The sequence below is a fragment of the Papio anubis genome, chromosome 5 (genome assembly GCF_008728515.1).
Source record: "Papio anubis isolate 15944 chromosome 5, Panubis1.0, whole genome shotgun sequence".
Lineage (NCBI taxonomy): Eukaryota > Metazoa > Chordata > Mammalia > Primates > Cercopithecidae > Papio > Papio anubis.
In genome coordinates this window covers 53,609,595-53,634,236 of record NC_044980.1, presented here as the reverse complement: position 1 = coordinate 53,634,236, position 24,642 = coordinate 53,609,595, and the positions used below count along the sequence as shown (strand labels likewise).

General features: G+C 37.1%; 1 protein-coding gene across 15 annotated transcripts in view; it reads left to right on the top strand.

Annotated features, from left to right (window-relative positions):
- Positions 1 to 24,642, top strand: part of PDE4D (phosphodiesterase 4D) — a 1,533,637-nt gene that overhangs the window by 1,498,119 nt on the left and 10,876 nt on the right. For all 15 annotated transcript variants that reach the window (XM_031666728.1, XM_031666727.1, XM_031666725.1 and 12 more), the window contains 5 exons: positions 11,319 to 11,412; positions 12,784 to 12,956; positions 13,859 to 13,957; positions 14,843 to 15,007; positions 16,044 to 16,143. In XM_031666728.1, coding sequence (XP_031522588.1) covers positions 11,319 to 11,412; positions 12,784 to 12,956; positions 13,859 to 13,957; positions 14,843 to 15,007; positions 16,044 to 16,143 — 631 coding nt within the window. The remainder of the gene's footprint in view (positions 1 to 11,318; positions 11,413 to 12,783; positions 12,957 to 13,858; positions 13,958 to 14,842; positions 15,008 to 16,043; positions 16,144 to 24,642) is intronic.

Sequence of the window (24,642 nt, the reverse complement as noted above, 5' to 3'; positions counted from 1 at the left end):
TTTGAAACCTTTCAAAGAATCATTCATCATTTCAGGGAAAAAGAAAATTCTTCTAACATAACAGCCCTGTATTCATTTTCATGCTACTGTTACTTTTGTGGTAATTCTCCACATAAGAGAAATCATAGCAAACCCTTAGATAGCACTTACTGTTCTAAGAGCCTTATGTATATGCACTAACTTAATCCTCACAACAACCCTGTAAGGTGGAAACTATTTTTCTCATTTTCCATATGAGCAAACTGAAGTATGGGAAATTTAAATAGCTTCCTCAAGGTCACACAGCTAATCAGTGATAGTAAGATCTAAGTTTTTGACTATATTTTAAAATGTAGTTGTGTACAAGTATTTATATTTTGTAGTATTTGATAGAAATTACTCATTTTTCCTTTATTTCACTGATAAAGCATTATACTGATTTTTAAAAAAAAAAATCTACGTAGGGAGTATTTAGCCTATAGGTGTTCAGTACAGTATTATGTAGGAAGTGTATTTAGGAATTTCATTTCAGGATAAATACTTGTTATAAAAAGTAGAAAGTAACTGAGTTTTAAGTTTGTCAACGAATAAAATTGATGGATGGATGGATTTTTTTTTTTTTTTAAAGGAGAGGGAGGGAAGGCAGTGAGCCTGACTGCAGAGTGTAATTTGCATTTAAATGACAAGGGGTATGACACTACCACCTATTCTTCAGGGAGCCTCACCAAGTATGCTTTGCCTAGGGGCCTTTGCTTTTGGCCACTCCTCACTTGATTTTCCCTTCTCTACCCTACCTCTCACCCCCCACTCCACATGACTTGTTCTCTTTCTTCAGATCTCCTGGTATATGTCATCTCATCAGAGGGGCTTTCCATGATCATCTTACAGCAACCTCTATCCGTAATCCTTATCCTTTCTTTCTCTCCATTGTGCTTATCGCCCCATGACGTATTATGTATTTATTAACTTAGTTGTGGAATATAAGCTGCAGGTGAGAAAGCTTTCTTTTGTTTACTCTATGTCCCTAGCATCCAAGGCAGTGCCTGACATAGAGTGGTTAATAAATATTGAATGAATGGGCAGATGTAGAATAGTTAGAATTTGGAAAAAGGCTGGAATATTTGGTCCTAAGATGTACTTTGAATGATTTAAATCTGACTGAGAAAACCAGTTTGAGGTTGGCAGAGTAGAAGAAGGAGGGTATTTTAGGCCGAGAATTTGGTAAGACAGAGATGGGATTGTCAGCTTTATGGTGAAGATGGAGGAATACTAGTCTTTCAGAAACAGAGCAAATGTAATAGAGCAGCTGAACATAGGCTTGGCGTTGGGGATTAGGGTCAGATGCGGCAGTCTGGAATTTACAGAGGGATGTGATGAAGCAGGCATTACTAGCTTTGAAGTAACAGGCTGTGGCTGGATTTGAGGAAAATTGATCTGGCAGTAGAGGTCAATATGAGACTAGAAGGGGAAAAGCCAGGGGCAAGAAGATGAGCTAAGAAGCAATTACAGCGTTTTGGCCCCGAGACATGGAACACTGTGATGCAGTTGAAAGGAAATATAATATATATATATATTTTAAAAAAACAAAAAAAAAAACGATAAACCAGGGAATTTTTTAAAATATTGGTATAATAATAGAATGATTATCATAATGCTCATTGTCTTTACCGTCTGATACCTATTTATCTTTTACTTTGTACCATTTGTTGTTTCAAGTACTTTGCATATATTGTCTCATTTAATCCTCATTTTATCTGTTCTGGTTATTTATCCCTATGTAAGAAATCACTTCAAACCTAATACTTGAAATATGAATGTATTTTTATTAGTTTTCATGGCTTTCTGGGTTAACTGGTCTTGGCTAGACATTCTTGCTTGGCATTCCTCATGTGGTTGCAGCCCAGTGGTTAGCTATCTGAAAGCTGAACTGGCTGGATGGCTAAGATGGCTTCTTCCCCCTCAGGTCTGGCTCTGGGCTGGGGTGGCTGGCATTGCTGAAGACTGGCCAGGCATGTGTGCTCTTTCTTGTGCAAGCACTCTCTTGCACGCTCTCTCTTCACTGTCTATGAAGTTAACATGGACTTCTTATAGCATAGCCTCTCAGAGTAGTCAGACCTTTTTTTTAACCTAATGGCTTAGGGGTCCCAATAGCACATTCAAAGAAAGCAGGATGAGAGCTGCAAGATTTCTTATGACTTAGCCTCAGCAGTCATGCACCATCACTTGTTGGTTACACAAGCCAACTCAGATTCAATGTAGGACAGTGTGGCTCATTAAGAGTATCTTTGGAGACTAGCTGCCATGGTAATCCACTTTACAGACGAAGAAGCTGACACACTAAAAAGATGATTTGTCAGTGATTGTGCACAAAAGATTTAAATTTGCAATTCTTGTTCTTAGTACCAGAGTGAACCTGGGAAAATCATTTTTTTCTCTCTAGGTCTCAATTTTATGTGGAAATGAGGGAATTAGAGGGGGTGATATTAAAGTTACTTTCTATTCCTCTCAGTCTTTTAAATATTTGGATTGAGATTACAGGAGGAGTAATGGTAAGGAGCAAACCAAAAGAAACAGCTTTGGATAGGGCTTGCTAACAACGTTGAATGAAGGAGGGAAGGTGATGCCATATAGGGGAACATGCCAGGTTACTCAAGAATTCAGCTAGATGGTTTATATTAAACACCTGACGGTGTTTGACTCACAAGAAACACCTGTTGAATGGTAGGAAAGAGTCACAGATTCCATCTGAGATACTGGAAGAAATATGGGCTCACTGACTGAAATGGAAGTAATTATACTAAGAACTACTTTAAATAGAAAAATGTCTCACAGTTTTCAAAAAGTTTGTCATGACTAGCAGGGCATTCGAGAGAAGAATCTTATATTTGGAAATACGGCACTAAAGTTCAAGTTAGAAGTGGTCATTGAAGAGTGTGGGCCTAGGACAGAGTCTCTGTGGAGATCTCAAGTTGGGATTCATAGAAGAAGTCAAAGGTCAGAGAAGTGGAAAGAAAACTAAAGAAGTTCAGGATCCTGGGAGTTGAGGGAGAGTAGTAGGAATGATCAAACATGTGGAACACTTCAGAGAAGTAAGGGAGACCAGAGAAAAGGAGGACCTTAGTATTCCTCTGGGGGTGGCTTTAGTGGAATGTTGGAACTTTAATTTCTTCCTTTTGTAGAGGAGTAAGAGTGATGGAAGTGAATACAACAGATGTTAACAGCAGCAGAGGACTGTAGCAGCAAAGGACCAGTAGAAACTCAGAGAGATAAAGTGTTACAGGAGTGCTTACCAGAGAGCATGCTCTCTAAGACAGACGTGCCACATGTGGAAATACTTAAATGCCAGGAAGACTGCAGAGTAACCACACCAGCAAGTTGAAGCACAGAGTAGTAAGCACAGACTTTGAGATGGACAGAGGTAGAATGCACAGAATTATATGCTAAAATAGACTGAAACCTAGTTTTTCCTCATTTCTCACCCTCAAGACCTCTTTAGTATTAAAGTTACAGGGTAATACTACACCAAACCAAATAGAAAATGCTGTTTTTCTAGAAAGAACTTTGATTTCTTATTTAACCCTCCTCATAAAATGTCTGATTACTCTTGAGCTCAACTCTGGGTTCCTAAGAGCCACTCATTCCTTTCTTAACTTTGTGTACAGTTATTAAAATGTTCTCTTCTGGCCGGGCACTGGGTGTCACACTTGTAATCTCAGCACTTTGGGAGGCCGAGGTGGGTGGATCCCCTGAGGTCAGGAGTTCGAAACCAGCCTAGCCAACATGGTGAAATCCCGTCTCTGCTAAAAGTACAAAAATTAGCCAGGCGTGTTGGTGGGCACCTGTAATCCCAGCTACTCGGGAGGCTGAGGCAGGAGAATCGCTTGAACCCAGGAGGCGGAGGTGACAGTGAGCTGAGATTGCGCCACTGCACTCCAGTCTGGGCGACAGCGAGACTCTGTCTCTAAATAAATAAATAAAATGTTCTCTTCTGATCAAAATACAGATCCTGAGTTCTATATACAAAACACTGCATTCCTTATGCATACACAGTGCCCTAGCTTTCAGATTTCCCTCCCCCTAGAATTATAAGTGGTCCCCACCCCTGGATTTTGAAGGTTTTAGAGCTCAGTCATACATAACAATAGAAACAAAAGGAGCTGAGAGCAGCCATGCCACACAGGTGAGGGAATGTGTCATTGCCATCTGTGAATTCTGGACATTAGTCGTATTGTTTAATCCCTATGCTTTTATGTTGGAAGAGGGGAGAACTACAGTTATTTCTACATCACCAGGGAGCCACTTGTTTTGGATTTGAGAGAGGGAAGCAATTAAAATGCTCGATTGCCATTTTTGAAGCAGTTTTTATTTGGAAGGAAGGGAAGCCAGAGGACATTAAAATTCATAGAAAATGTCCTCCAAAACGATGGGCAATTCTTAAGAATGAACTACAAATTTTGAGGAGTTTTATGGTCATTATTCATCACTGTGAGAGGGAAGCCCCATTCATCTTTTCTCAGGGTGGCTTCAGAGCTGCAAGGATACCATTATTCAATGGCGTTTGTCGGGTGAGGAGAAAGCCTCCTCCCCAGAGGCTGGGCCTTGCCAACCAATCCCAAAGCAGCCTGCACCGAGGCCACACCCCCTCACCTTATAGGCTGAGAGCTGGAATGTGATTGGTGCAGAGTTGGGGTTTTATGGGAGGGGCTTCTTGTCACTCTTCCCGGCTTCCCTGCAGTTCCTTATTTGGTAGCTTTTGACAGGACTGGCCTTTCTTGCAACTAAGCATCTTGACATACATTATTCATTAAGCCCTGGAGCTCGGGAGAGAAAAATGCAGACCCTTAGATCTTTAGATATTCCTTTATCACGTGGATTTTCTTTATTCAGAATAGTTGCTGAATTTTGTGCCATTCTGGAGTCTTACAAATGGCATGTATTCAATGGGAAGACAGCTGGATGGGATTTAATGCGAGGCTTTCTTATGTGTACTTAATTACCAAAAATCTTTAAAAACTCATACTCTGCGTGGCTTGTGGAGGTTGTTAAAGTAGCGAGATTTTGAAGCTAAATACATTTTAAAGCTTACTGTATATATACATATATATATTATATGTATATACACACATATAATCAATCAAAAATGCCTGAAGCAAACTATTTACTGTCAGTGTCTTGGGGCTACATAAAGGTAAGATTTATTTAGCTTTGAAAACTTCTTACTCTGATTACATAATTGATAGTTTTAACAAATTACAGTAGAGTCTAAGCTTTCTAAGCAATTTTGTATTCTTTCCTTACACATGAATTAGGAAGAAATATGTGTTAATAGTGGTCAAGATTGTATAACTTTCATCAGTTGTAGTTTGCATGTTAAAATAGCTTTTTAGATATGCAGTAGTTCTTCTGTTTGTCATATGGTATATGTTTGAATTGTGCTTGAAAAATATATGGTAATTAAATACATTCATTGCAAATAAATTATTGGGCCAAATTACTTATACTGATGTTTGGATTCCAGTTAGTATGTTGCACATAAAGTTTATAAAATTAATTTGTGGCTGTTTCTAAAAATCTGTACTACTTTAACCTGATGAGGAATACGTTTTTTTCACCTTTAGCTATAAAGTCCTAGGTGATATTAAAAATTGACATTACTTGACTATTTAAGTGACATTAAAGTGAAAACTTGATTATTATACTTGCAAAACTGAACAGAGTTTTTATTACACTGTTAGTTTTGTGAATCTCAAGAAATGAATAAGTAATTTAATAAGATGTGTCCATGCTTGGCAGGCTTTTTGCATGCCCTGTGGTAACATTAGCATTGTGGTCCTGTCTCCACAATAGAAGGAGGTAGAAAAACCTTTATTCAGTCCTAAATGAAGCATCACTTCACAGATTGAAGTTTATCCTTGGATATTTCAGCCAATCACAACACATTTTAAAAGATTCATTTTCTGTTACTCTGAGGATTTTTAGATTGGAGTGTTTGTCATTTGCTTTGTTTCTTTCTTTTTGAAGGACAATTTCCCCTTTGTTTTAGAGATTTACTTGAATTCTAAAAAAAATAGAAAACTTATTTCAGTATTGGTTGTCCAAGTAGTGGTGATTCCTTACCTCCCTTTAAATCTGTGGATGATTCAGATTTTTAAAATGTTTTTTAAGTATATAGCCTCCCATTATTTGAATTTTGTTAGCCATTTCTTGGCTAAAAATCTTCAGAAATACAGAAAAGTATAGAGAGTAATATAAGAAGCCCTCATTATCCCCCAGAATTTAGCTCCTAGCTTTTAGCCAGCTCACAATTGATGTATTTTTGAAGGGCTTCACATTTGTTCTATGATTATGAACCATTTGTACTATGATTATGAACAATACTGCCAAGAATCTAAATATAGAATTTTAGTACTATTCTTTTTGAGGAAAATTTTTCCTGGACAGCTTTATGTTTAATACTGTACCTTTAAAAACATGTAAAAATGGCAAATATAGATGTATTTGGTCTTAGGCATTTTGAAGGATTTCTTTTTATGCAGTCAGTGGAGTATTTGTTTAAATAACTTTGAATACTGATATCTGCCAAACTTGTAATGCATCACAGTGCAGCATATTCAAATGATTTTTAGCAGAACATTGTCAGGAAAAAATAAGCAAATTTTCTTACTATTGGACCCATACCACCTCCTTAAATATATATTGGGAGGATATATAACATACCCAGTAGCACATTGGCGTGATGTAGAAGTATAGGAGATTACATTTAAGAACATTTTTATTTTGTTTTATTATTTTAGTTTGCTTCCTGAACAATCTTAAATGCAGAATGTAAATTGAAGAATTGCAGTTCTGAAAGCAAAATACGGTATTCAGATTCAACTGCATTTTTACTTTCCTTTATGCCTTGACTGCTGTACACATTCTGATGTATAATGAGAACAAAGGATTCGAAAGCATTCACTTAGAAATCCTCCCCTGTTTTCTCAGTTGCAACCCTAAATCTGTGTATTGTTTTCAGACTACTTAGGCCAAAAACATTTAGAAATTCATCAGTGGAAAATATTTAGAGGTCACTTAAAAAAATAAACTAAATGCTTAATTAAATGGTTCTGCATTTTGCAATCAGTTCTTTTCAAACAGCAGTTTAATGTTTTGTCCCTTCTAAGTTTATTAATTGAGAAATATGATGGGATTCCCAGAAGACTACATTGTATTAGCTTTAAATCAGTCCTTCCCCCTTTGGTAACTTTATGTGGTTATCTTAGTAGATATTATATAATTAATTTTAGATGAGAGATTTGTCACATTTTTAAATGTTTGTTGAATGATCTAGTGCATTTTTTAAGTACATCTAGCTATGCACTCCAAAACCAATTTGTGAGATCAACTACCAGTTGAGAAAGCACTTACAGTAATTTTTGTGGTTATTAATTTAGCTTCGCTGGACTGAAAGTTTGATATGGATAGCAAAAAAGGAAAACAATGTTAATTCCTTTTAGAAGATACCTTTGTGTTATAACTTCATGTACTCTTGAAAATTATCTTTAGGAAATTCCTTATACTGTCTCCCTAGGGAAGAGAGGTGATTCCTTCAAATATTGTCTTTTATAATTATGTTAAAATGAAATGTTGACTTCCTTGGGGTCCCTTATAAGCCTTGGTAGGGAGGTGGGTGTGTAATGGAGGATTTCTCCAATCCATGTTTTTGTGTTTTAAACAAAGGCTGGAAAGTAATCTGGGAATAATGTATATGATGCAGAAAGAAGATAAAAATGGAACATGCAGTATGTCACTTATCTAGTCCGTACAATATTTAGATTCCTTTCACTGGCTTTTTTCTTCAGTTGTCTGTACTAACTGGCTATTTTGGTGAATTGTTTGAGCAAACTGCCAGGAGAATTACACTACATTCTTTATATTCTTTTAGAAAAATCCAATAATATATGTAGCATATCTGCAGGTAGCATCCACATTTTCTACTTAGGCGTATGGCAACATAATCCTTATACTAGGTTGTGTGCAAGTTAGAAGATGAACCTGTGATAACTGGGTCTTTATCTGTCTTTATCAATCACCCCCAGAAGGCTTCCCTTGTTTCACTTTATTGAGAGAAGTACAAGGGAGGGCAGCGGTTCCTGTATAGACTGCTGAGATTCTAGCAATGGTGAAAGCCTTGCCTCTTCCCCCATCTTTTATTAAAAAAGGACTTTGTCATGACCAGGTAGTTCTTAATAGCAACTTTTAGCTCATAACATGAACAATTTTAGGTCAAAGAGATATTTCATTGAATATGTGTTTAAAATGTTTAGCAGACTCTTTTCTTTGGAATATGCTTTGCCTAATGAGTATATTTTTCCAAGTGAATTTATCTGTAAAGCAAAGATTTTTTATTATTATTATACTTTAAGTTCTGGTATACACGTGCAGAACGTGCAGGTTTGTTACATAGGTATACACATGCCATGGTCGTTTGCTGCACGCATCAACCCGTCATCTACATTAAGTATTTCTCCTAATGCTATCCCTCCCCTAACCCCCTACCTACTGACAGGCCCTGGCGTGTGACATTCCCCTCCCTGTGTCCATGTGTTCTCATTGTTCAACTCCCACTTATGAATGAGAACATGTGGTGTTTGGTTTTCTGTTGCTGTGTTAGTTTGCTGAGAATGATGGTTTCCAGCTTCATCCATGTCCTTGCAAAGGACATGAACTCATCCCTTTTTAGGGCTGCATAGTATTCTATGGTGTATATGTGCCACATTTTCTTAATCCATTCTGTCACTGATGGACATCTGGGTTGGTTTCAAGTCTTAAGCAACGAGTTTTTTTAAACCTGTGTATGCATGACATTTTAATTGTGCTTTGGAGACATAGCTATGTTTTCCCATACTAACGCTATTCCAAATTCTTTATGGGATTTGAGAAAGAGGAGCTAGCAATTTAAGTAAGTATTTTTATGGTCATAACTATAGTCAAATCCTTCATCTGTCTGACCTGCAATGATAAAAATCAGCTATTACGGGGCCGGGCGCGGTGGCTCAAGCCTGTAATCCCAGCACTTTGGGAGGCCGAGACGGCTACGGATCATGAGGTCAGGAGGACGAGACCATCTTGGCTAACACAGTGAAACCCCGCTCTCTACTAAAAAATACAAAAAAACTAGCCGGGCGAGGTGGCGGGCGCCTGTAGTCCCAGCTACTCAGGAAGCTGAGGCAGGAGAGGCGCGAACCCGGGAGGCGGAGCTTGCAGTGAGCTGAGATCCGCCACTGCACTCCAGCCCGGCGACAGCGCGAGACTCCGTCTCAAAAAAAAAAAAAAAAAAAAAAAAAAAAAAAAATCAGCTATTACTATAAAAGGCACAAAAGTTAGGGACTGAGTGCCAGAAAGTGAGCTGGGAGAAGGAACTCAAATAATATTGAGCATCTACTATGTGCCAGGCTAAATAGAAGACACTTTCTATATTAGCTCATTAAATTATTTGATAGCCCATAATTTACTCAAGAAACTATAACTTTGTAAAGAGGGACAGAAAAATGTTTGAACATTATTATAAATGTCTACCAATATTCTTAGAAGGCCCAAAGTTTATTTTTTTTCATAGGTTATAAGATATAATGCCGAGTGAACACAAGCAGTAACCCACGTTCTGTATACCACCTGATGCCAGTTTTAAAAATATATATTCACATACAAGGGTGGAAAAAAGGCATAGAAGGAAATTTGACAAATTATCTGTGGTTATCTTCCAGCAGTGGAGATTTACATTATTTTCTTTTTTTCAATATAGCTTTCTAAATTTTCTATAGCACATGTACATTTTATAATGAGAAAGGAGTTATAAAAACATGTGAACAAAGAAGTGAACTTAGTGTTCCTAAGTTTGAGACTAAGCTCTCTAGACCAGTAATTTAACAACCAGAATTTGTACTGGTCATGCCAGTTCTTTGTTTTTCACTACGCTGGAATGCGAATACACATCTCTCTCATCCAACAGTACATTGAAATGGTTGAGGGTTTTTTGTTTGTTTTGATAACAGTTAAATGCTGAGTTAAAATCTAATCTAGATGGTCTGTAAGATTGACTTTGGAAGTTATTTAGCAAACGGTATAGAGTCAGGCCATCTTGGTATGAATTATGCAGAGAAGCAAAATAATTCTAAATAAATACTGAGTAAGAATTATATTTCAAACATTACTAAAATATAAACTCAACACTTACCTTCATACTTAAATGAAAATTTATGGTGAAATTCCAAATTTTAAAGGCTAATCTAATGATTAGAGTAAATGCATCTGACATTTTTTTCTCATCAAGTATCTAACAGCAGTTACTCTATGTATAGAAAAAATATATTGTTTCTGTATATTAAGGCAAATATTGAAGGCTTATTAAAAGGCCTTGTCAGGCTGTTTTCAGAGTTAAAGGACTCTGAAATGCCTAATGCTTAAGAAACAGCTGATGGGGGTTAGGGAAGTGTAAGATCTTGGGGAGTTTTGGATACTGGTAATGCCATGTGGTGCTGGTAGGTTAATTCCAGTGTTTCTTTCAATGAAATAGGCACTGTGGCATCAGTAATAAAAATTGTGAAGTAGATTATTGAAAATTGACCTGTTTCCTATTTAGTGACTTGGGAAAACGGTAAATTTGGTGGATGTTGAGAACCAATAAATGTTATACTCTTACTTGAAAAACAACTTTTAAAAGGAAACATTATACAGTATTTATTTAGATATTTTACTTCTCCATAGTTCTAGAAGAGTACTCAAGTCTATTAAGTTTTGCTTTGGAGTAAAAGACTAAATTTTAAGACCTTGATCAGTATATATATATTCATTTCTGCTCATGATAAATTGATGAAAGCATTCCATGTTTTATTGTATGGCAACACTTTTATGTGCTATAAATTAGTTTCTCTCTTCTCTAAATAACTAATAATACATCTTAATTTTTAATTTGCTTTTCTTTGCTTATTTCTCCTGATTTTCCCTTCAGTCCTTGAGAGTCTAAATTTGTGCTGGTCAAACTGGTGGCCATGAGCCACATGTGATTATTTAAATTAAAAGTAGTTAAAATTAACTAAAATTCAAATTTTGGCTTCTCATTTACACTAGCCACATTTCAAATGCTTAGTAACCACCTGTGGCTAGTGACTGCTCTCATTGGAGGCACAGATGATGGTGTTTTCCCTCATTGAAGAAAGTTCTGCTGGAAGGCACTGTTCTAAATTGTCAGGACAAGTTAAAAATTCTTTGGGCATATCTTCCTGTATCTCAGAGTATGCATATGTATTTCACTTCAACTTTCCTCTTCTATTATTTCATTTTGCTTTTCTGTTTTTCAGTTTAAAAGGATGCTTAATCGGGAGCTCACCCATCTCTCTGAAATGAGTCGGTCTGGAAATCAAGTGTCAGAGTTTATATCAAACACATTCTTAGGTGAGAATAACAACATGCAATTAAAAATGTTTTCTTCAGTTGTTTGCTTGTTTTTATAGGAGGATTGGGGTGCCAACTCATTTTGGAAACCTAACAAGTGTTAGAAGTTCTATTTGTTTTCATTTGTCATATTAATAATTTGACACTATACGCCTCTGAATTTTAGAGTTGCAGGTGAAAAAGTACATGTTCTTAGTTTTATTTAGGACTTTGGGAATTCTCAAATTAAGGTTATATATTGCCATTTTTTCATAGTACCGAACTGTAAATTATATTTTACAGAGAGATCTATTCATGTATTGAACCAATTCTTATTAAATGCCAGCCATTGTTGGGCAATAGGTGTTGAATGATGAATTAGAAATGATTCCTACCCTCGATGAATTGACAGTCTCGTGGACATCAAGCCTAGTAAACTGGTGGTGGATAAAATACAAATGCTAAATAAAAGTTTGCTAATAATGACTGAGTTTGGTGTCCTGGGACAACTCTTGTACCTCATCCACAGAAAGAAAATGCAGTAAATAAAGGGCAGTAATTTGAATGTATCCTGGACTTACTTTCAAAACAAAATTGCTGTTATATATAGTTAACATATTAAACACTTATGGAACGTGTTCTATGTACAAGGATGAGTTAGAGTTGTTTATCACTGCCTTGAAATCGTGGATGAAAGTATGAAGACATGTTAGGTCTTTTACTATAGAACACAATTAGCTTATGTGTGTATTCAGTTATCAGGTAATATTTACGATTCTCTATACTCCCATAAAACCTGGGGACTTAACCCTTATCTCACTATCATACAGAAATAAAAAGTAGCAGAATTAATCTAAGTCATCCAAAACCTGCTGTTTCAACTCCCACAGTGTTACCCATTTCAGTTAGCTGTTAGTTTTATATACTGCTGTTTTCATGACACTTGTATATAAAGTTTCTACCATTTCAAAGTACGTATTGAAACTGGAGTCCTTAGTTGGCAAGAACAATTTTCAGTTCATTAAGTCAATTTCAAATAGGAATGGAATTGATGAACAGTGGAAAAACCACCTGTTATGTATTCTCTGAGTCGGCTGTCATGCTAAGTCTTGCAACATTTTTTATTAGGACATTGTATCAAAGAGGTAACCATGGAATGCATTTGATATTATTATTTTGTAGTGGAACTTATTTGCTTAATTTTGTGTTTGAAGATATCAAATTAAGTCCAATTCAAATGTAAATACTGAACTCTCTAAAAGGAAAATTTTTAGTTGGGAACATTTCCTGGAATATATAATGATCAATTATAATCCTTCCAGTTGTGCATATGATGACATAAAAACAGATAGAATTAATAATAAATATAGAACATTTTCTGAATTTCTCAAGATAAGCAACATGAAGTGGAAATTCCTTCTCCAACTCAGAAGGAAAAGGAGAAAAAGAAAAGACCAATGTCTCAGATCAGTGGAGTCAAGAAATTGATGCACAGCTCTAGTCTGACTAATTCAAGTATTCCAAGGTTTGGAGTTAAAACTGAACAAGAAGATGTCCTTGCCAAGGTATGATGATTTTAATTGGAGGTTTTATTTTTTTGTTTTTGTTTTTTGTTTTTGTTTTTGTTTTTTTTTTTTTTGAAGGGCAGGCATTTTATAAAGCTCCTTGTAAAGTGCCTTAGACAGGTGGTTTGGTATGTATGTTTTAGGGGCTTGGGAGGTGATTATTTGCATCTTCATTTCATTGTTTGGCCTTAAAGAGTTAGAAATCTGTCATGTCTTCTGGGTTTTAGGAAAACAGTTAAGGTTTTGTGAATAGATTTTATCCATTAAATGCTTTGTGATTGATACTTAAAGTACATAAATATGTTGTAATGTCAAAGTCCTAAGGTTAAGCCATACTATTCAGTTTTCAGTACATTTAAGTAAATGTGCCTAAAGTTTGCCTATGCTTACATGGTGTGTCTGTTAACATTTAAAATGGATCATTGTTTAAAAAATCTAACAATCTTTACACTGAAGTCTGTTTTTTGGGGTTTTTGTTTTTGTTTTTGTTTGTTTGTTGGTTGTTTGGTTGGTTTTGAGACGTAGTCTCACCCTGTCACCCAGGTTGGAGTGCAGAATGCATTGGCGTGATCTTGGCTCACTACAACCTCCGCCTCCCGGGTTCAAGCAGTTCTCCTGCCTCAGCTTCCCAAGAAGCTGGGATTACAGGCACACACCACCACACCTGACTAATTTTTTTATTTTTAGTAGAAACGGGGTTTCACCATGTTGGGCAGGCTGGTTTCGAACTCCTGACTTCAAGTAATCCGCCCGCCTCAGCCTTCCAAAGTTCTGGGATTACAGGCTTGAGCCTCCATGCCCAGCCACCTAAAGTCTGTAATTTTTCAATGATTGTGTTCATTGAGTCATATTTTACTCTACTTTCTAATTTTTTGGTATCTTTTTTTTTTTTTTTACTCCAGGAACTAGAAGATGTGAACAAATGGGGTCTTCATGTTTTCAGAATAGCAGAGTTGTCTGGTAACCGGCCTTTGACTGTTATCATGCACACCATTTTTCAGGTAATGTGGTTGAGTTCTATTACATTTCTTTTATTTAGGAACTTAATGTCCAGTCTGTAGCTTGTGCATACATTTTGTCTTTTTTAATATTTGCCATCTTTTGCTTATTTTTATACTTTTATCCTTATTTGCTCCTTTGCCAAGGGACAAGTAAAGATACAGAAAGGTGGAGTGTGTATAAACCACAAATACATCAATTTTGTTATTTTTTTGCATTTAAGATAAAGATGTAATATAGCCAAGTTGAAGCAATTTATTAAAATAATAATTTAGACATTATCTTAGTCATCTGAACCTGACTGGCATAGAAAATGGAGTACTAACTTTAAAAAAAATGAATAAAGCCCCTGCTGGCTAACCTGAGAATATAGTTTTTTCAGTCACTTTTTTGTGTCCTGCTTCTTTCTCCGTATCTATTTCGTGCTCTTATTGACACTTTGCTCCAGCTCAGGGTGGGATTTAAATGAGAAGTTGAGGCTGTTGTAGATACCTTGGGACTGGAATGGGAAACTCCAGCCCTAGAGAGGATGTTGATTTTCAGTTGGTGTGATGCAGGGGTTGAATTAATAGTGCTTGACTGGAGCTGCCTCCATGATAATGGGACACAGAAACTTTTAGAGTTGGCACCTCATTCCTGACACCATACAGCTAGGGCGTAGTATTCTTGGGTTCCAGCAGGACAACCCACCTTTGGTTTTGTCCCAAAGTCCCTGGATCTTCTCAAAGGTTCCCATTTTCCTCACTAGACATGTGAGAGTGCAGTTGCCATTTCCAGGTTATCCATTGGCAACACTGGTGTGTGTGGTTTTTTTTCTTAAACATACTCTATGGAGAAATTGTTTACATAAAGACAAAAATGTTAAAATGATTTTTTTTTCCCTACAGGAACGGGATTTATTAAAAACATTTAAAATTCCAGTAGATACTTTAATTACATATCTTATGACTCTTGAAGACCATTACCATGCTGATGTGGCCTATCACAACAATATCCATGCTGCAGATGTTGTCCAGTCTACTCATGTGCTATTGTCTACACCTGCTTTGGAGGTAAATCTGTTTTCTGAAATTTCAAGAACACTAACTTGCCACTCATAAAGGTCTATTAAACTTTTATCTGAAGGGTTTTCAATGGAGAAAACAATTGGATTCATTGGAAGTATAATTTATTGACTTATGGGGGAAAATGCTGTGGTGAATAGACAGTCAAGTCTTTGATGGATTTTGCTTGTGACAGTTGGTCACAGATTTAATGATTGATCTGTTTATGATGTTGCTTCTTTGAAATGATCCACTGGACATTTCATAAAGCACATCTGGCTTATTCACTTTTTGTTAATTTGTTTTCTTGAAATGTAGTCTGACAGCTTTTATTTATAGGCCAAAGAACGTTTTATAAAACAGCAATATATTGATATTTTTCATAGAATTATATTAGAAGGAAATACTTTAATTTTTCTAAATCCTAAGAAGTTATTTCGTTAGTTGTTTACTAAAGCAGTTTGATTTTCTTAAAATATATTTTTATTTATGTCTGGAGGCATTTTTGGTTGTTACAACTATCACATTTTTAGTTGTACATGATACTGGCATCTTGTCAGTGGAGGCCAGGAATTCTGCTAAAAATCCTACAATGCACAGGACAGCCTCCCACGCAGTTATCGGACCCAAAGTGTCAATAGTGCTGAAGGTGAGAAACCCTGGTTTTGATGAAAGAAAAGAAAAAAATTGCTCATGTCTTACTAATTTTATGTACATTTTCAAAATATTCTTAGACATCTTAAATACTTAGAAAATAAACTATTATTTTATTTTAAAAGAATTTCAGAGAGTTTTAAAATAATATTTAAAAAAATAGTGAATAGAAAACATTTGATCATGAGATGTAATAAAATTAGATAAAATGTTTTCCAAGATTATACTTCAAAAGTTCATAAGTATCTAAGACTCTCCCTTGACACATTATAACACATTTTGAAGCTCCATTTTGTTTTCCATTTAAATTCTAGAGATTTCTCATTTGTTTATACTTTTAATTCATATCATTGTAGAATAGTAATATTATCTATATTGTCTGATTTTCCAGGCTGTGTTTACAGATTTGGAGATTCTTGCAGCAATTTTTGCCAGTGCAATACATGATGTAGATCATCCTGGTGTGTCCAATCAATTTCTGATCAATACAAGTAAGTAAACTTCATTTTTGCAGAACACATTTTTCCTTTGTACATTTTAGAATGACTAAGGGTCTCTATAAACTCAGGGTGCTTCCAGAGCCATAATGTTCTTTTGATATGTGTATATATGTGTTTTAGTGATAGTGCATGTTAATGTAATTTAACTGAAAATTATTACTGTATCCCTTGAGGCATGTGATATTTGAAAATTGTGTTCCAGTTCTCTTTAAAAGTAATATATTGTTGTGTTACAAGGGTAATTAAGAATGAAAGTGTGCAGAAAGATTTAGAAAGTTATATTGGCCTTAAAGTTTTAAATTAAAAAAAGTTATGAGAATTAATGCTAAGTGTTCCTCACTTTATGTAGGTCATCATTTAATCCTCTACAGAGGCCATAACTTCCCTTCTTCCTCCATGCCCAGCCCCTGTTCTTTCCTTTTTAAAATATTCTAATAAGGGTAACAGGAACTTCTCTCTTAATATTTTTTCAACTATTTAGTTTTTTCTCACTGTTCACATCTCATCTTATAAGAAGTCATCACTGAATTTGGAAATATAAGGAATGGTAGAGACTGTTTAATATGGAGCATCCCTGACATTGCTGCACAGAAAGCCTCTGTAGGGAATGTTTAGGTAATGCTTGAGCTATCCCTTAGTAAAGAGATTTAGATTTATAGAAATTCTGTTTGGTACTTGAAGTTAATTGGTAAATGATTTAAGTGAACTATTACTTAATGCTCTCCCATATGGTAGATTAACATCATAAATTCACTTTTATATATAAAAACTATGCAAAGTTGTTGAAACTGTTGTATGTTTAAGAGTCCACCTTTTATGTTTGCTTGAGTCTGTGGATGATAGTCTTCTCATGCCTATAACAATCTAGCTATAGAATTATTTATATATTCACCATTCATTTCCTGTCTTTGCTGTATCTAGATTTAAAGAAGGAATGTAAAGGTAACCTTGCTTTGAGAGATTTAATTCAGAGTTTTAGGATTATTCACCTATTTTTATATCTTGTAATGACCTCTGGACTATCCTATAGCAAAATATACTCTAGTGACTCATCCATGTAGAGGATTGGAAAAGTCAGGGATTTCCTGAGATGTGTGGTTAGTCAAGTATTTTTTTTAGAAGTTTAGTTTAGGGACTTATTTATCCAGATTAGACAGGATAACATTTCATGTTCTACCTACCTATGAGTACCTATAATGGGGTACTTTTAGAACTCATCAAAGCATACATATAAATATTAATACACATTGGATGCAGCTCCCTGCATTTACATTGTATCAGTGGGGAGAGTTCATGATGTCCTTTCTGAGAAGAGCAGGGAGGTCATGCAATACAGTGCATGCTGCATGCTGGCACTTTACATGAGCCTGGCCTGATTTGTTATTTTGATGCTTATGCATGTCTTGGGATATTCTGAATTTTATTAATTTTTAGTAAATATATAAAATGTTTAATTTTTGTGTTTAAGATATATATATATATGTATATGTATGTGTGTGTGTGTGTGTGTGTGTGTGTGTATGTAATCACCAAACATTCAGACTGGTATGTTTTCTTTGCATTCTATTACATACCATGTTATATGTTCCCTTAGAATTAAGAGTAGATTTAGAGAACAAATTAAAACAACTGATAGAAAAGTCACTGTCTTCCAAGTACTCTGATGTATTTTTTAAGAATAATGAGGACCTGCTCTATTCTTCATTCTTTTGAGCCCTTAAAGCAGCAGTCCCCAGTGTTTTTGGCACCAGGGACTCGGTTTTGTGGAAGACAATTTTTCCATAAACTAGGGGAGGGGGAGTAGGGAGAGAATGGTTTTGGGATGAAATTGTTCCGCCTGAGATCATCAGGCATTAGTTAGATTCTCATAAGGAATGCACAACTTAGATCCCTTGCATAAGCAGTTCACAGTAGAATTCACGCTCCTAGGAGAATCTAACGTCCCTGCTGATCTGACAGGAGGCGGAGCTCAGGCAGTACTGATGCGGGCTTGCCTGCTGCTCACCTCCTGCTATGCAGCCCAGTTCCTGACAGGCCACAGACTGATATTGGTCCACGGCCTGTGGGTGGATTGGGGACCCCTGCCTTAAAGGGCACTTGGGCTTTGGCTGGCACCTGGAGGACCTTGGTGGGCATCAGGGTCCCTGTGCAGTCTGCCATTTAAGCTAACAAGGCCTTGATCTACAGATGAATCTGATACTCTAAAGCTTGAGAACCAATGAAATAGTGGAGGAAATTGAAGAAGATAATTTTATCTCCTTAGGATGTCTGTTTAAAGTCATTTTGCTGGTGACCTGCCTGGGATGGAAGGATAACGAATCCTGCTTCTGCAAATTCTTTGTTATTTAGTAATATTATGATGATCTCCTTTCTGTGTGACCAAAGCAACATAGGGAAGTTCACAGTTGCCAGAGTAGCTTTGGATTGCTAAGGGTTTTTTTGAGGGTGAGGTATGATGAGGCTGTGTTATTCCTGAGGGAATGAATCAGCATTGTCACTTTGTACAGGAAAGTATCCTAGGGTTGCTCAGAGCCCCGGGGCATTATCAAAATTACTGCCTTAGTTAGCTTAGTTTGGCTAGGGATCATATAAGACAGAATTATCTTCCCAGCATGCAGTAAAGGAGTCCTTCCAATAACTTGTAAACTTGTAATATGTAGCCTCATGAAATATTTTATCAAAATTTGTGCTTATTTTTAGTTTGCAGTAAACCTGTTTTAAATTTTGACTTTTTAGATTTTATCTTTTATGGATGGCTTGAGCATCCGTTTGTCAAGCCAGCACATTCTCAGCTCTTGGCTCAGAGCTGGAGCTGCCATCCTGTCCAAAGCCTGCAGCTGAATCCATATTTCTCTTGATAAAGAATTCTAAAGACCTCTGATTATCGAATTTATAAACCCATAGTTGGTTACTTGTCTTACTTTAAGGAAGCTACGGAAGCACTGAGAGCTTAAGGCACGTGAGGGGCGCTGGGAATTCCCTTGGCTGGTTCCCAGTGCAGTTAAGCCTCCTGCTTCTTACATGTGCTCTTCGTTTTTCTTAATTATTTCAGTTGTTTTAGCTTTAGGTGCCACATGATTTTATGCTAATTGTATTTACACTCACTGAAAGTATGCTGGAGGTACTGCAAGCAGAGAGAGCCTTTCTACCTGGTAGAGTTGGTTAAGCTATACTAAATGATTTGAGTGTGGGGACTGTGAACAGAATTTAGAGAAATTGAAATTTCAGGTAGGAAGCTGCATAAATTTTTTTTAAGGACAATGCATATAAATAAATCCATAGACCAGGTGCAGTGGCTCACTCCTATAATCCCAGCACTTTGGGAGGCCAAGACAGGTGAATCACCTGATGTCAGGAGTTCAAGACCAGCCTGGCCAACAAGGTAAAACCCTGTCTTTACTTAAAACAAAAACAAAAACAAAAACATTAGCCAGGCATTGTGGTGCATGCCTGTAATCCCAGCTACTCAGGAGGCTGAGGCAGGAGAATCGCTTGAACCCGGGAGGTGGAAGTTGCAGTGAGCCGAGATCATACCATCGCACTCCAGCCTGGGCAACAAGAGTGAAACTCCACCTCAAAAAAATACATAAATAAATAAACAAATCCATAAAATGTAAATAGCATCATGAAATTTTGAATGTAAAATGCTGGAGGGTATATTTAACTTAGCTTTATTTTCTGAAAAAAATAGTATCAAAAGTACAGAATATAGCATTAAATTTTACTTGGAAAATGAATTATTTTTGTTAATAGCAAAGATGCCTAAGTTTGGGGCAGAAAGATGTATTCACATTAGTGATACATTCAAAGCATGTGGTTTTTGGTTTCCAAGAGCAGAGGCATTTCATTATATTAAAGTTAAGATGATCTAGCTGTCAGTATACACTTTTTTATTTCTCTACTCTTATTTTGAAATTAAAATTTTCATAGCTACACTAGTAGATTATATGTAGAATTTTATTTTTCTGTATAAACCCACACCTTCAAAATAAAGATAAACTCATTTTTATCAAATGTGATTATATAGATATAGCTAAAGAGATTATTTTATTCAACAAAAATGTACTGCAAGCCTACTAAATATTATAACAAATATTGTTCCGGGCGCTCAGAACACATGGGTGGACAAGACAAATCCCTGGCTCTTAAGAGCTGGCATTCTGCTAGAAAAGGCAGAGCATGGTAAGTGAATTTGTGGCATGTGATAGTACTAAGTGCTATGGAGGAACATAATGCAGGGTGAGGGCAGAGAGAGTGGATGAGTGGAGTGATGAATGAGGCAGTTTCCTTGGCAACTAAATATTAAGTTAAAACCACCACTTACCTCTGTCATTTCATGGAGAAATGTTTGTTTCTGAAGTCCTTTTGAAGACTTATGTTTATTTCACTTGTAACTTAGAGACATAGTGTAGCATGCTGTCATTTTCTAACTCAAGGCTAAGCCTAGCTAAGCTGTAAGAACAGTGAGTATAAGTCTTACTTACAGGATACATATCTATAGTGTCTGCCCCAGTCTTAACTGTTTCAGCTCCAGGTCTTAATGTTGGCTGTCATCTGCCATATCGACTCCATCACAAGACACAAAAAGGCACAAAACCTAGTGGGCTTAGTTAGATTTTGGAGGCAATGTATTCCTTTGTGTGTGTTATTCTGGCTTATTTACTAAGTGAGCTGAAAAGCTGCTAGTTTAAATGGGGCACAGAACAAGAGAGTGTCAGAAAAACTCCTAGTTTTGAGTGGGGCTCTGCAACAGGTCCAGCCTGCTGTGCAAGCTGCTTTGCACATGGGCCACATGATCCAGCAGATTTAATGGTGCTTGGAATGTCGGTGGCAGATAGGAATGTTGTTTGGAGCCTTTGATAGAGCCCTCTGTGTGAATCACAGCACAGACTCTGGAGCAAGACCCTGCCATCATCCAGAGAAAGATAACTACTCTCCTTTTGAGACACAGATATAGGCCTGCTGCTGGGCCTTAGGAGATACTGATTGACCATGGGCCACCAAGTTTCCATGTGGTTTGAGCTGTCTGCCCATCATAATAGGGAGTTATCTAACGTGCCAGGCCATACGTTGGGCGTGTACAACATTTCATCATCAAATAAAAGTGGTGTAATACACGATCTATCAGGTCCGAGCAGACACTGAAGGCACAAGTTACATAAAGAAGTGGCCCTAATACCACTCCTATTAATTACACTGCTGTCTTTCTTCCAGCCTACACATGTGGTCACATGGAAAGTTCCCTGCAAGTAGTTGACAGAGGGCCTCGTTTACAGATGGTTGTGTGTGATATGCAGGTACCACTGGAAGTATACAGCTACAGCAGCACTACTGCCCCTCTCTGGGACATCCCTGAAGGACAGTGGTGAAGGGGAGTCTTTCCAGTGGGAAGAACTTTAGGCAGGGTGATTGGTTGTTCACTTTGCTTGGAAGAAGGAATGGCCATATGTGCAATTATATACCAGTTCATGGGCCATAGCCAATGATTTGTCTGGATAGTCAGGGACTTAGAAGGAACATGATTGGAAAACTGGTGAAAAAGAAATTTGGGGAAGAGATACGTGAATGATCTCTCTGAATGGACCAAAAAGTAAAGCTATTTTTGTCTCATGTGAATGCTCACCAAAGTGTGACCTTGGCAGAGGAGGATTTTAATAACCAAGTGAATAGGATGACCCATTCTGTAGATACTAGTCAGCTTCTTTCCCTAACCACCCCTGTCATCACTCAATGTGCTAAGAACAAAGTGGCCATGGTGGCAGGCATGGAGGTTATATATGGGCTTAGAAGCATGGACTTCCACTCACCAAGGCTGACCTGGCTATGACTATTGCTAAGTGCCCAATCCACCAGCAGCATAAACCAACACTAAACCCCCATATAACAGCATTTTGGGGGGATCAGCCAGCTACCTGATGGCAAGTTGATTACATTGGACCACTTCCATGGTGGAAGGGGTAGCATTTTGTCCTTAGTGGAAAAGGCACTTTCTCTGGAAACAGAACAGCATTGCCTCTAACCAGGAACTCACCTTACTGGCAAAGAAGAGCTGCATTGGGCTCATGCCCATGGAAATCCCTAGTCTTACCCTATTCCCTAACATCCTCAATCAGCTGGTTTAATAAATTGGTAGAGTGGCCTTTTGAAGACTCAGTTACTCAGCTAGGAGGCAATACCTTGCAGGGTTGGGGCAAGGTTCTCCAGAAGGCCAGAAAGGCCATATATGCTCTGAATCAGCATCCAATATGTGGTGCTATTTCTCCCATAACCAGAATTCATGGGTCCAGGAATCAGTGGCTGGAAATCGGAGTGTTACCACTCATAATTACCCCCAGTGACCCACTAGCAAAGTTTGCTTCCTGTTCCTGCCAATTTATGTGCTGCTAGCCTAGAGGTCTTAGTTTCAGAAGGAGGAATGCTTCTACCAGCACACACAACAGTGATTCCATTGAATTGGAAGTTAAGACCTAGCCACTTTGAGCTCCTTATACATCTGATTCAATCATCCAATAAGGGAGTTAGTTACGGTGTTGACTGGGGTGACTGATCCTAACTACCAAGGGGTATTTGGATTACTACTCCACAACGAAGGTAAGGAAGAGTATGTGTGGAATAAGGAGATCCCTGAGGGCATCCCTTAATATTACCATGCCCTGTAATTAAGGTCAGCACAAAATAACCCAATCCAGACAGGACTACTAATAGCCCAGACCCTTCAGGAATGAAGGTTTGGGTCACCCCACCAGGTAAAGAATCATGACCAGCTGAGGTGCTGGCTGAAGGCAAAGGGAATACAGAATGAGTAGTAAAAGAAGGTAATTACAAATACCAGCTATGACCATGTGACCGGTTATAGCAATAAGGACTATAATTGCCATGAGTATTTTCTTATGAATGCATTTATATGTATATATACATATATTAAGCATATATCTTCATTTATATAACATAAGAGGTATTAACTTTATATTAGTATTTAAGTATTTATTTTATATCATAGTATTTAAGTTATAGGATGTCAGGATAAGAGTAAACATTATTCAAACTTTACTTTCACTTCTGGGGAATGTGTTAGTGTGTTTTTGGTTGTATGCAGGATAGTTATAGCATTTTGGTAGAATTATGACCTTATGGAGATTAAATATGGTTAAAGGAGATGCTTATGGGTACCAGGGTGACAAGGGGCAGAATTTGTAATGGTTAATTTTCTGTGTCAGCTTGACTGGGCTAAGGGATGCCCAGATATCTGGTAAAACACTATTTTGGGGTGCGTCTGTGAGAGTGTTCCTGGAAGAGATTAGCATTTCAATTGGTAGACTGATTAAAGAAGATTGCCCTTACCATTGTTGGCAGGGATCAGTCAATCCATTGAGGACCTCAAAGAGAAGAACAAAACAAAACTTGAGGGGAAGGGCAATTTGCTTTCTCTGACCTGGGACATACATATTCTCCTGCTTCTAACATCAGGGTTCCTGGTTGATTCTCTGGCCTTTGGACTTGCTTTCCTGGTTCTCCTGGTTCACCTTTGTAGATGTGGGACTTCTTGGACTCCATAATTGCCTGAGCCAATTCCTATAATAAATAAATATGTCTCTCACACACACACACTCATACATATGTCTGTTAGTTCTGTTTCTCTGGAGAACCATGATTAACACAGAAGGAGAAAAGACTAGGACAGATGAAGTACATGTTTTCAGTTATGTGGTAGTACCTGCCCACCCTTCCCCTCATTTCATTAGAACTCAGAAGAGAGGGACACAAAATAAAAGTGGTCTTCCTGCCTTCAGTAGTAGCATACGTTGAGCATAATTTAATTTATTCTTGATGATCCAGGGTAGTTGTAACAAATGAACACAATTGCTCTATATATAATAAAATGATGACTTTGAGTTTGTAAAGGTATGCGTGGCCTCTCGATAAAAAATAACAAATGCTTATAAAGTTGTCTTTATAAGTGTGTGCCAGGCACTGAGTGGATTGTATTGATTTCCTAGTTCATGTTTAATGTTCACTGCTCAAGTTTTCACCTCTATTTATAAGGTACTACTTGTAATCATAGTCAGTATAAGGTAGTGCTGGCCCCAGCACTTACTGGCTAGGTGATGTTGGCAAAGTTACTTACCTTTTCTGAGGTTCATTTTCTTCATTTGTACAGGATTACATGAGTATGTCTACGTAAATATTTATGTATATAAAAGATGTCCCCAAGGGACATTTTCTATCCCCCAGCCTATCCCAAGGACACAAAGACTTGATTCCCACCTATATGGCTCCATGCGATCCATGAATGGAACATAGCCATAAAATGTCACAAAAATAGTATCTTCCTAAAAGAGTTATGAGGATTAAATGAGAGAATTCAGATAAACCATTTAACACAATGACACCTAAATCCTCTAAATGTTGTGCCTTACTGTATTCCTGTTTGTACTTTGTAAGTTTGAAATAATTGAAGTGCCTAGGGGAAGCCAGATAACCAAACATATT